Source organism: Akebia trifoliata, chromosome 13, assembly GCF_017979445.1.
Source record: "Akebia trifoliata isolate Shusen 1 chromosome 13, ASM1797944v1, whole genome shotgun sequence".
NCBI lineage: Eukaryota > Viridiplantae > Streptophyta > Magnoliopsida > Ranunculales > Lardizabalaceae > Akebia > Akebia trifoliata.
Window position 1 is genome coordinate 8,722,372 of NC_141387.1, and position 14,477 is coordinate 8,736,848.

General features: G+C 34.5%; 1 protein-coding gene across 1 annotated transcript; it reads left to right on the forward strand.

Moving 5' to 3' along the window:
* Positions 1-2,310: 2,310 nt before the first annotated feature.
* On the forward strand, positions 2,311-13,758 carry LOC147387713 (GDSL esterase/lipase At1g31550-like). The gene is made up of 5 exons (XM_086421051.1): positions 2,311-2,628; positions 4,272-4,490; positions 8,529-8,674; positions 9,596-9,872; positions 13,384-13,758. Exons 1-5 carry the CDS (start codon positions 2,391-2,393, stop codon positions 13,602-13,604), a joined length of 1,101 nt encoding a protein of 366 aa, XP_086277177.1. The 5' UTR covers positions 2,311-2,390; the 3' UTR covers positions 13,605-13,758.
* The last annotated feature ends 719 nt before the right edge of the window (positions 13,759-14,477 follow it).

The window sequence follows — 14,477 nt, forward strand, 5'->3', positions numbered from 1 at the left end:
TCTCCTCTCATATTCTTTGTCCTCCCCCTCTTCTTCTTCTTCCTCTTCTTTATATATCTTAGATAATTTTCTTATGATTTTATCCCAATAAAATCAAATAATAGAATTTGATTTTCCAACCCTACCTATTTTTCATCATTATTTTTTCATAGATTTCAAATTTAATGAAAATTCACTTTCTATGTAATGAAACGCACCCTAAGTTTATTTCTAACTTTATTAGAGGTATGTGATCTAAATTCATTATTTTTGTTTATTTGATCAAATGTTAAATGTGATAGCTTAAGATCATTATTCATTGAAGGGTCACAAACTGAATCCGAAATTTGTTCGAGTCGGTTAGGTGTAACAAGCATGTCCTCAACTGAAGACTTGTTCTCTACAACTATTGTAAAGCTGTTATAACAAATTTTGTATATTTTATTTTCCAGCTTTCTATTTCCGTATATATAGGTTTGAGACTAGGCAATTCTGTTATGTTCTTGACTGTATATATTAGATCGATTCCTTCAATATTAATACAGAAAAATATCTAAATTTCTATTCTCTTATCATGTCAAGGTGGACCAAATATACATCCCTAGATCCGCTTGACTTTTTTCCCCATGTTTTAGTGGACCTCCACCAAGGCATAAAATATCAGCTCATTTGAAAATTTGAGTTTTTCAATCACTGACTAAAAGATTTAGATTTTAGAACTATTGATTTGTTTTATTTTTGTTTTGGAAATCAACGCGTCTGGATCGGCTTTTGGTGAAAAAAAAATATATTAGTTTATTGAGCCTAAAAAAGTGTCACATGGTTTTCGTACAAGCATCCTAAAAGGTCTGGCTGCTTTATTTTGTTTTAGTAGGCCAATTGTAAAGAGTACAGCGTTGCATTCTTTCCCCACAATAATTTATTTGATTTTTCCATTTTTTATGTTACTTTTTGAACTATTGATGAAGAGGTTAGGAGAGATTTAAGTTAATTAAGATTTTTAAATTAACAATTACATTTGTAACATATTAGTTAATCGATGTAACCTCTCTCTCTCTACCCCATGGTTTTTAAACTCGTCTGAGACCGAGACATATCGCCCGAGTTAACTCGGTATCACAGTCTAACGAGATCAACTCACAATGAGTCATGAGATGACCGTGTATCGTGAGATATGCGAGTCGTCTCGGACGATATTTTCGTAAAACTCGGACGATACGAACGAGATATACAAGATATTACAGATTTTACGTTAACTAGCGTGACAAACGAGTTGTATCGGACGAGATTTTCAAAATCTCGTCTGAGTTAACCGAGTTTTACCGAATATTTTTGAAATTAGTGATGGACCAATGATGCACATTGAATCAACACCGTTAAATTGTGGGCCATTTTCCTAAATCGCAAATATAGGATACTTCTCAACTGCTAATTACTGATGTAATTGAATACTTAGGATCATAAATTACTATGATCCCCTCAATAGTAAGGTAATCAATGGGTTCAAAATCCGATCCATTCAAATTCGATAATTTCATATCTCGATTGAAGATTAGGGTTCTAAAAATAGTTTAGCTGTCAATGGATCCAAAATCCAATTTGTGCCTATTAGATAATTTCATACATGGATTAAAGATTTGGGTTCCAATAAAAATTAGATCCGATAAGAATTTAATGCAGTAACCTATCAGATGGAATATGGATCAATCGTATCCCTATCCGATAAAATGTGAGAAAGTAGGTCAATTGTGTTACATAATTGTGAAGTTTCTTTGTATTTTATTTTTTGGAATGTTGCTTCTTTGTATTTTATATGTCAAATCATACTTATAATATGATGAAAATCAATTGAAACATATTTGGATCATATTGAAATCGAATAAAAACCAATTCCAATAAGGGTCGATCCAATTTTTATAATACTGATTTTTATAAATTGAAATTAGTGTTTTAATTGATATTTTTGATGATAAGTTTGGTGCTCTTTAAATATTGTGTTTGGAAAACAAGTTTAGTGCACTTGTGCAATGAAAATGAAATAACGTAACAATGTAAATATTTAATTTATTTATTTTGATATGTATATTATGAATTTTTTTTAATTTTATATTTTTTTGGGGTTTATTTTTTAATAGGAATCAATTCTGAAATTTTCCTGAATTTTTCAGATTTTTTAAATGGTCAAAAACCATTGTTTCAATGTCGAACGAGACGACTCGACTCGACGAGACGTATCGTCCGAGTCAACTCGGTATCTGAGGTGAACGAGACGATACGAAATACCGAGTTTAAAAACCATGCTCTACCCTATTAGGTTCATGAAGTGTTCAAAATTTTCTTATCTTTTACATCTGATTTCAACAGAAGACACAAACACTGGATGCTTCCTCCTTTCTGTGTTCTTAATTCCCATGGCTTTGTATACTCTGCTTAAGTTTCTTATTGTATTGTTAGCCAACACTGCTGGTCCAGTGTTGTGTTGCTACACCTCCATCTTCAGCTTTGGTGATTCACTTGCTGACACAGGGAATTTACTCTACTTAGAAGGCGATAATCCTTCCAACAAAGGCCGATATCCTTATGGAATGACTTATTTTCATCATCCTACTGGTCGATGCTCCGATGGCCGTTTGATTATCGATTTCATTGGTACGTTTATTCACACATTATAAATTTCAAGTCATTAAAAATTATTTATTTTATAGTTTAATTTTTATTTTCAGAGCTAAGTATTTGAAGAAGAGTTTATAATTTAATTTTTATTTTAGTATTCATTTTAATGCCAATTGAAACGTTCATGTTCGGTTCAACTCAAAGACTTAGGGAGTTGTCTCAGATGAATGGATCAAATAAATACATTAATTCCATTCAATTTGAAAAAACGAATCTACTTTAATTGTCCAAATTTTTTTTTTTTATACTTTTAAAAATCATGCAACAATAATTTTAGGGATGAACCCTTCCCCACCCCCACTCCCTCCCTACACCCCATTTTTTAACATACTGTAAAAAAAATCCCAGAAAAAATAAAATGGCAAATGAATTTGAGTCCTTGAAATGACCCCTTCCCCATCAAGTTGGTATAGTAATAGAATCTCTCTACATCTAAATTACCCTAGATTTTAATTAGGAACATAGCTTTAAAACTCTCTGAGTCTTCCAAACTTGATGGTTGTGGTGATTGGTAAGCTCTATTTTACTAACTCGATGGTTGATCCACTCAGCAATTCGATGGATTATAAGTTTCAATTATAAAATATCAAAAATATGTTAAAATTTAATATATTTGTTTGAGATTCGTAAGTAATTTGAGTTGACTCATCTAATTGGACATATGAGAAGAGTCAAGTTTTAAAATGTATGGTAGAAATAGAGGAATTTACCAACTCATGGACAGAGATAAAAAAATTACCCAGTTTGCATTTACACTAAAATATCCAAAATATTCCTTATGCTTGTTTCTTTAAAGTTAGGAGCAAAGTTGGTACTTCACCTTAAAACCTCTTTTATCCCAACTGTGTAAATAGTTTGGAATGTGTGCTATGATTTTATCACATGATTTGGTGAGTTGCAAGAAGGAATGATCCCAACAGCCCTTGGCTCATGAAGAATGAGTACTTAGGGAAGAAACACATGATCCCAACCATTTAAACATTAAAGTCAATGGTTGAAATTTATTCTTGTAATAAGTATATCCAAGACATATGTGTTACCAAGATATGCATATGTTTCGATTATTGAATTTTGTATCTAAATGATTGGGATCATTTGTTTTCTCACGACTCATGAATCATTCTTCATGAGTCAATGGATACCTACTCAATAAATAAATATAAAAGGTATTTGTTTGATATAAAAACTTCATTACATATAAAGATATCCTTATCTTCTAAATTAGGTTATAATCTCATATCTTCTAAATTAGGTTATAATCTCATATCTTCTAAATTGATGAACTACCTGAAAAAGCACATGATCCAGACCATGCAAACATGAAATTTAAATATCAAAATTTTCTACTTATCCTGATAAGACATATCTTGAGTATATGTATCCCAAAGATAAATATCTTGGATTTTGTGTTTACATGGTTAGGATCAGGTGTCATTCTTCATGAGTCAATATTGGAACGTGATCCATTTTAAAAATGTCTATGCCACAATAATTTTGACTTCTTACTTGTCCTCTATATTTTGTCCAATAATTTTCCTATCGACATTGTTAAGATCTTCCACATCAACTAACTTATATCATTGTTTTAATGAAAATAAATGGTGGTGATGTGAATACAGCCCAATCTCTCGGAGTTCCATTGTTACCTCCATATTTGGCACGCACGAAAGACCAAGATTTGAGGCAAGGAGCCAATTTTGCTGTCACAGGAGCTACAGCTTTAGATGATGGATTCTTTAAGAACAAAAATATGAGCAATCCCTTTGCAATCTACTCTTTGAACGTTCAACTTGGTTGGTTCAAACAACTTATCCCTTCTCTGTGCAACTCATCATCAGGTACTATGTACTCCAACTTTCTCATTAAAACAATGATAATTATACCAGGGATGGTGACATAATATGACTTGGAGTTTCACCAAATGGATTCAATAAGAACTTTCCTAAATGGAGATATTGACTTAGGCATTAATGAGGAATAGATTCAAGGTTTTGAAGCATACAGTATAGAGAAGTTAGTTTGCATACTCAAGAATAATTGATTAAGTTAAAGAAGGCAATAATATCTAAAATCTTTGCTTTTTGGATTCATTAAGAACCCTATGGATTAGTTTATTTATCTTAAAATTAATCAGGGCAATTAAGCACAATATCCTCTTCTAGTATGTAAATGATACATGAGTCGTGCCGGAGTGACCTTAGGCTAGAATCTCATATGGCACTTCTTGATTTGAAAGTGTATGGAAAGCATCTATGGTTCCTATCCACTTTCATGTCAAGTAGTGTGATATGAGGTTCCAGCCTGAGGTCACTTCAGCATTATTCATGATATATTGTTGGTCGCAATGTTTTGAAACCCATAAAGGATGATCGGTTGGACTGGTTGGAACCAAACCCACAAAAAGGGGCAGAACGAAGATAGGGCAGAGCCAAGGTTTGTGTATGTGAGGAGGGGGGATTGGAAACTATAATTAATGGTAAGGTTGAATAAATTGAAGATGACTGATTTCGGGGAGAAAATTCAAGGGTTCTTGTTAGATGTTGAAGAAAAGGGCATTTATATCATGAGAAGACACAAGTTAAGAGGCCATCCTCTTGGTTAAAATTTTTTGCCATAACTTTCTACCTTAAACTTATTCTAGTTTAATCCTCAAATCTAAAGATCAAGATAGTAGTTTTTGAAATAGAATATGATAAGATCTTTTTATAGAAAAATATAGGATTTCCTATAAGGGATTAAAGTTATACTCAAAATGATGCATATATTGAGAATGAAATTAAATAAATTAAAACTAATTTATTATTGAGTGGTGACAAATCACCTAAGCTTAGAGGGGTGTCAAATTTCCCAAAAACCTTAAGGGATTGGGAGTGAATAAATGGATGGAAAGGGGGCGGGCAACATTGTCAAAGGGCATGTCATTAGCTTTAACAAAGGAGGTATCTCATGCAACCGACAAAAAAGTTAACGGGGGTGTCTAAATAACTCAGAATTGAAGGAAAGCAACTCCAACCCCCCCTCCCTCCCGCCTTCACTGGTCGAGTCAATTACAAAATCCAATTTCTATAAAAATTGGATGAACCCGTCGGATTGAATTGGTTGGACCAAGGATTCGACTAACCACTGAATTGGTTGGATCAATGACATGACTGATCCATTTAGCTGATATAATTACACAACAATCCTTCCTAACTCTTGAATGCTTGGGTTGAATGTGATCATTGGCATCAATTCGAAAAGGCATTCATTATGATTGTTCAACTGATATTGGATCACAACACGATTGCATTGAAACACAATGATAGATAGATGATAGTATGTAAAGGGAAAAGTGTTGTGTATGTGAACATCTTTGTGAAACTCATTTCGTAATTTAATCAAATACCTATTAGGTATTTCACCAAATACCTTATATGCAATACCTTCAAAGACCTTGTTTAATAATGGCAAGGAAGGACAAACCCAACTGATAGTAGCAAATACAAAGAAGATAAACAACCACACAAAGAAAGACTAAGAATACAATACTCACAACATGACATTTTACATGGTTCACCAAAGGTTACATCTATGGAGGTATGAGCGTTAGAGCTCGATTTCACTATAAAAAAAATGAGGCAAATCAATACAAGGAAATACCTCTATTATTTTGCTTCACCTTCTTCTATATCTTAGTCTTTCCAAACCTCTCAACCTCTCCTTTCTAGGTTTTCTTTTTTTCTCTACTCTCTTACCCAAATTACCTTGGACTGACCTAAAAATACACACACACTTGAACCAAGCCTAATTAATTTTGAGCCATACTTCAACAATCTCCACCTTAGCGAAAAAACTCCTCAATCTTCGGAAACATGGAAATCTCAATGTGTTTATAGCACCTCCACCTTGATGAGAAATCTCTTATCTCCAACACCGTAGGGAGGTGCCCTCTAATCTAAATAAGTAATGAGATTAAGTAATTTCAAGCAATGCTCAAACTTGTCCCTTTTAACCAGCTTAGTGCGATCTCCCCCATTTGCCACTAGTGCAAAATATACTCGTCCTTTCATCCAAACCTTTGAGGTGATTGATGATCCTCCTTAACCTTTCATGTGTGCTATGCTAGAAGGCTCATCATGAACCCTCTCTAGTTGTTCTTCCCTATCAAATGTATTACCATCCTCAAATTGAATTTGAGGTACTTCCTTTGTGATCTTCACGGTGGTAAAATAGGAATTTCGGTAACAACTACCTTGTCACCAACAACCGACTTCTCACCATCATCTTTCCTGAATTCTCCTTATGTTATGGAACTTTCATCAAAAATCACATCTCTATTAAGGATTTTCTTCTTTTTTATCGGATCCCAAAGTTTGAATCCTTTTACTCCCTTCTTAAATCCGAGGAAGATGCACTCAAGTGGCTTTGATTACAACGTATTTTTATTATCACTAGGAATGAGAATATATGTTTTGCATTTGAACACCTTCAATGTAGAATAGTCAACTTCTTTGCCCAACTATACTTCTTCGGCACATTTAAACTCAAGTAACTTTGATGGTGATCGATTAACCAAACAACGAGCATGGTTAACCGATTCTACCCAAAATAGTTAGACCAACCCCACATGTTGTCTCATGCATCTTTCCATTTCAATGAGAGTTCTATTCATCATCTAAGCCACGCTATTTTGTTGAGGATTTTTCTTCATAGTGAAATGCCTTGTGATGCCTTTTTTTCTTTGCAAAACTTCAAGAACTTGCCATCTTTGTACTTACTTCTATTGTCACTTCTTAAATATTTGATCTTTCTCCTCATTTGATTTTCTACTTCAACTTTTCATTTCACAAACTTGGCAAAGACTTCGGATTTCTCTTTCATAAAGTAGACCTAAACTTTTTTGAAAAATCATCCATGAAAATGACAAAGTAGAGAGTTCCACCTTTTGATTTAGTAGATGCGAATTCCCACACATCGGAATGAATGTAGTTTAATAACCCCATAATGAAATCATGTTTGATTCAATAGAAAAATTAAGGAGAATATGACGAAAATCCAGCCTTGAAGCTTCACAAGTCCCAGCAAGCTTCCATGATCGAACTAGCTTTCTTATGCTTTCCAAGCCTGAACGAAATTGCTTTCCACCATTTTTTGGCCTGGCAAACTTTACTATAAGAGCAAACTTAAATTTCTCCGATCCAGCATTCACATCTTCATCCAAGAATGAGATAGAAGGTTCTCCAAGCCAAAGTGATGGCTTCTTCAAAGATCTCGGAGGAGACTCATCCTTCGAAGGAGGATCTCCCTCTATGTTCTCTCTTGATTTGGCTACTACTTCCGCAAAGAAGCGAGATCCTATGCTCAAAGGATTTTCGCTCTCCATCTCTCTCCTATTTTATGGAAATCTAATATCTTCAAGATATGTGATGGGATACAATATAGCATTGATATAGTGTATCTCATGCACATTATTATAATCTATACACCTTATCTCTATTAGAGAGAGCACACACACGTATGTTATTTAGGTTTGAATATCAACTATATGAGGTTACATTCATTACAAAACAAGATATTTCAAGGTAAATCAGCTAAAGTTTATCATTTTGATCATGTTAATCATGTAATGGTTGTGTCAGTTTATAGACTCTTTCTTAGTTCCACTTCAATGATTCATATTTGTTATACATTTCCCACATAGACTGCCTTAAGAGTTTGTGGATTACGTTGGGGGTACTTGTGATCTCCAGCTCTTGTATTGGCTCCTTGAATTCAAGACAGAACCCAATACTTTTAGGTTGATTAAGCATGTTTAAAATCTTATATCAACAAAATTTTCATTCCTCTTGAACTTTGTCTTTGTAAGTTTTTTATGTTTAAGATTCTGTAATTTATAGATTGCAGAGACTTCTTCAGTAGATCCCTATTTGTTGTCGGAGAGATTGGGGTAAACGATTACTACTATGCTCTTAACAGAATGAGTTTTGAAGAGGTTCGGACCTTTGTACCCTCAGTCATCAATGTTATATCCAAAGCAATCCAGGTGAGCACAAAAGCAAAATTGATATAAATAAAATGTTGTTGTGTCATGTACATATAAAACATCTGATTGTTTTATATACCATACAGTTTGCCCACATTGTTGTCCATTATTGTCACATTTGGAAATTATATTTCTTTAAGAACTCTAGTATCAAACATCACTCTTCATCGAGCTAAGGGCTGAGATGGAAAGATGTTTCCTCTGGATACATTATCTTTAGAGATCGACATGAGGTCAAACATTTCAAAAAGAATATCCAGATTTGTATACTAAGGGAATTCCCTTTGTAAATGTTTTTTTCTTTATCAATATATCTTTGTTTGCTTAGGGGGAAAATAAGATGCTTCAAAGTATACATTATACAAATAGAAAATGTTTACTCTTATATTGCTAGAAGGCTAGTAAAAGTGGTTCAACATGCAATAAATTTATTTTCCATAAAAAGCCCCCACATTTTGAATCTTAAAAAAAAAAAACCCTAATATATTACATGATAAAATATGATATAAAATTAAATTATCTAGTTGAAATCTTTTTAAATTTTTTTAAGATAATTATAAAATTTTTTAATCATGCATAAATTTTAATATTTTTTTGTAGTAAATGTGACTTTGCACATGCCATTTGCTAGTTGATATTAAACCTATATAATTAACTTTACTGAGGATCATTTCCTACCAATCTAAGAATTTTTATTAGTGTTTTTAAAAAGAATACTAAATCAGTACAAAACAATCGTAAGGAACTGGTAAACGAAATTACCAAACTGGATCATTGTTATGAATCAAAAAATTTATTCTAAATTAAATGAAAACATTAAAATGAATCTATATATACATATACATTAGTTGTTGGATATGAGATTTAAGGCATCGTTACTCATAATCTCCATTGATGTCATCTTCTTCTTCTTGTAAAAAGAAATTGATCAAACAAGGGGCCCAGACGTTCATGGTTGCGGGAGGTTTTCCATTTGGATGCTCTGCAGTATTTCTCACAAAATTTCAAAGCCTTAAAAAGGAACTCTACAACCCAAAAACGGGTTGTTTGAAATGGTTAAACGAATTTTCCAAGTATCACAACAGTCTACTTAAGAAGGAGTTGGGTAGATTGCGAAAGCTACATCCTCATACCATCATCATCTATGCTGATTACTACACTGCAGCCATGCACTTTTATCGCTCTCCAATTCAATTCGGTGCGTACTCCAACCTTCGTTTGAGAGATATTTTTTTAATTATTCAATTAAGAAATTATGTGATGTTATCGAGAGTTGTTGTTTTAATTGAGGATTTAGGAAAGATAAATTTCTATACTGATTAAATGGTCAGAAAATCATCAATCAAATTGACTTTTGATTGAAGGATTAGGGGTGAAACTTGGTTTGGTTTGGTTCTGTTGGGTTCTATGGATTGCCAATATTCTATAAATTGTAAGGAACATTTTTAACGAAAAAACAAACATATAATAAATAAAAAATTTCATATAATAAATCACTAATCTATCCAAAAGAAGTCATTAGTTTAACCATAAAAGATCATTAATTTATGTCCCAACTCCTAAAATAATTCATAATAATTATTATATACATATATATTTATTTATGGGAAGCGTTTGGAGGCTCTAAAGAGAGCCAAACATTTTTCAAAATAGAGATTAGAAGTTTTGGAGTGAGCTAATTTTCATGAGGATGAAATATATATATATAGGGTCCCTTTCAGCAACAAACATTTTGACAAACATTTTGGCAAAACATTTTTCAAAACATGGGTTAGAGGTTTTGGAATGAGCTGATTTTTGGTGAGGATGATCTCTACGGTGAGGAGATCATCCTCACCAAAAATCAGCCCATTCCAAAACTTCTAGCCCCATGTTTACAGGTTGAAAAATCGTGGACCGTCCATTTTTTATAAACCATTTTTGATCGGTTAGAAGTTTTGGAATGGGCTGATTTTTGGTGATGATGATCTCCTCACCATAGAGATCATCCTCACCAAAATCAGCCCATTCCAAAACCTGCAACCCATGTTTTGAAAAATGTTTTGCCAAAATGTTTGTCAAAATGTTTGTTGCTGAACATTTCCCATATATATACATATATATATATATAGGGTCCCGTTCAGCACCCTAAGCTTTACCACACACTTTAACAAACGTGTTTTGTCCTACATGGGTTAGAAGTTTCGGAATGGGCTGATTTTTGGTGAGGATGATCTCTATGGTGAGGAGATCATCCTCACCAAAAATCAGCTCATTCCAAAACTTCTAACCCCATCAAAAACGATTTACAAAAAATGGACGGTCCACCATTTTTCAACTTGTAAACATGGGGCTAAACATTTCGGAATGGGCTGATTTTTGGGGAGGAGGATCTTCTAATCATAGAGATCATTCTCACCAAAACTCAGCCCATTCCAAAACTTCTAACCCATGTAGGAGAAAAAACGTTTGTTAAAGTGTGTGGTAAAACTTAGGGTGCTGAACATTTCCCATATATATATATGGGAAATGTTCAGCACCCTAAGTTTTACCACACACTTTAACAAACGTTTTTTCTCCTACATGGGTTAGAAGTTTTGGAATGGGCTGAGTTTTGGTGAGAATGTATATATGGGAAATGTTCAGCACCCTAAGTTTTACCACACACTTTAACAAACGTTTTTTCTCCTACATGGGTTAGAAATTTTGGAATGGGCTGAGTTTTGGTGAGAATGATCTCTATGATTAGAAGATCCTCCTCCCCAAAAATCAGCCCATTCCGAAATGTTTAGCCCCATGTTTACAAGTTGAAAAATCGTGGACCGTCCATTTTTTGTAAATCGTTTTTGATGGGGTTAGAAGTTTTGGAATGAGCTGATTTTTGGTGAGGATGATCTCCTCACCATAGAGATCATCCTCACCAAAAATCAGCCCATTCCGAAACTTCTAACCCATGTAGGACAAAACGCATTTGTTAAAATGTGTGGTAAAACTTAGGGTGCCGAACGGGACCCTATATATATATATATATTTGATCGATAAGCTGAGGCTATGAAGGGCCCCACCGTGATATATTAATTAAAAGACTAATGCTGAAAAAAACAAGCATTCAAATCCTCCAAGAGGATATTATACAGATCCACAGGAACATTCGAAGAATAAAAAAAACTTAAATTTTCATGAACTGCTCCACTCCTAGCTAACCAATTAGCAACTTTGTTAGATTCTCGCCACGAAAACTCCAACTCAATTGAATTAAAGCCACGCATAGCAAATTTGATCTCTTTGAGCATATTAATAACTCTCCATGGCGTATTTCATTCTTCCTTGATCCGTTGAACCATAAGTAACGAATCTGAGTTGACAATTACATCCAAGTAACCTCTCATCAGCAAATGATTCAAATCATGAAGAATGGCCTCCATCTCTATGGTTATGATATATGTATGCATTGAAGGACCAAACTCAGCAATCAACAATTCTCCACTCTCATTCCTTGCGATGAATCCAATTCCAGCACCATTCTCTGGCAACGAGTCATCAGTATTCATCTAGACCACACCCATTGGAGGAGGATTCCATCAACCTCTCTGTTTTCTTTAACAACCGTCTCTCCATTACAGCCCCATAACTGGACCAAATGAAAAGTAGCTATTATAGGCGTCCTTATACCTTCAAGCTTTCCACATTCATCATCCATAATCATTTGGCAAAGTTGCTGCACAGTGACTTCCCTCTTCTCGAAAATTCGTCGATTCCTCTCACGCCAAAGATGATAAATGGTTGAGCAAAACATAAGGCTCCACACACTCGAAATGTGCGCTTGGTCACGAACAAAATCAGCTTCATCTTCAATACTACCCACCGTCTGTCTAAGTAGTCCAGCCCAGTTCAACACAATTTTCCAAGTTGCACTAGAGTATCTACACTTGAAAAAAAGATGTTATCCTCCACATCGTTACAGCACAATACACATTGAGAGACCAACAATAATCCCCTCTTCCTCAGATTCTCAACTGTTAACGGACTTTTATGAGGATGATTTCTAGGGTGAAGAGATCATCATCACCAAAAATCAGCTTATTCCGAAAGTTCTAACCCTAATTTACAATTTGACCAATCGTGGACCATCCTATTTTTGTAAACTACTTTTGATGGGGTTAGAAGTTTCGGAATGGGCTGATTTTTTATGAGGATGATTTGTGCTCATCATAGAGATCACCCTCACAAAAACATCAGCTCATTTTGAAATTTCTAACCCATAGATTGAAAAAATGTTTGGCTCTCTTTAAGACCTTCGAACACCACCCTTTATTTATTGCATAAGGGTGCGGTTCTATACATGCTTGGTCCGAGAACCGAATAAAATTGATCGATTCTCCATTTTTCGTAATCCAGAACTAAACTGCAACTTGTTTGAAATTGAACCAAACCACCCCAAAACTATTGGTTCTCGGCTTGAACCGGACCAAGTTGCACCCTATGTTGGACTAGTGAAGGAAGAGCGAAAAGTTTATTGGATTTGATGATGGGCCTAAATGGTTATTATAATGCATGGGTGTTTTTCTATAATCATTGTGGATCACCATAATATGGCCTTTTCAAATGGAGTCTCCTATTAAATAATGTGACCTCTTTAAGATAATTTATAAAGGGCCCTGATTGGGCTTTCAACACTAAGTACTCAATGACTCAAAAGTGGATGATCACATCATTTTTTATGGTTTCAGGCTTTTCAAAGGGGGCACTTACAGCTTGTTGTGGAGGGGGAGGTCCATATAATTTCAATTCATCAGTTTTGTGTGGAAATAGAGGTTCAACAGTCTGTGAAGACCCATCATTGAATGCCAACTGGGATGGCGGTCACCTAACAGAAGCGGCATATAAAACAATTGCCACTAGTTTATTATATAAATCCTATACCATTCCACCAATCAACATCTCTTGTTAAGTACCAATAGGGGATGTTGGGTGTGTCTGATTTTGTTCCATGTAGGCTACATTCAAATCTGATTGCTTGATGGACGTTTCATTAATCTTTCGAAAGGAAAATAAGTGTGATGACAATGTTACTCTCTTTAAAGAAATTTACGCCTATGCTACAATTGATAGATGCACACAGATGAATAACATGTTGCACAAATGTAACAATGCCCAATAGTCACGAACTATTTGTTCAACGTTTTATGCATCCAAAAACTTGTAAAACCCACATTTGGAATAATACCCCAAAATTTTGCAGCATCAACCTACAGAAAAAACCATGGTGCTGAAACATAAGGTGATGAAGGGTCATGGGACAACCTTGACTCAAGCTGTCAAGCAATATTTGCACTATTATTATCTTCGGTGTTGTGCCAAAGGTTCATGGCGCCAAAAAGTCACAATGCTGATTTAGCCATGGCCAAGATAAACCAGCCTCTGCAAATCAATCGTTTTCAAGATCAATGAAAGTAGAGGACGGGTATGTGTAACACAGGGTCGACCTAGGACTTTCAACCACCTATCGTAATATAGACGACTTGGTCAAAACAATCACAGTAAAAATTAGAAGAGATGCATTGTGAGCTCCTCAAAACATTCTTGGAAGTCCTTTGCAAAGTTGGGCCCTCAGTGATCATTGAAAGTATCTTCAAAAATACCGTTAAAGGAGGAAACCTGACATTGAGCCTCCTTGAACCATAGTGAGGCTTCGAATTCTCTCATGCGAGCCTCATCAATTCTTCAACCAACTATCATCGATTCTAATCTTCAGCAGAAATTTAAGAAGCATTCCAAATCATCGGACTCTTCACTTGTTGAGAACTCGAAAAATTCGGGTTCT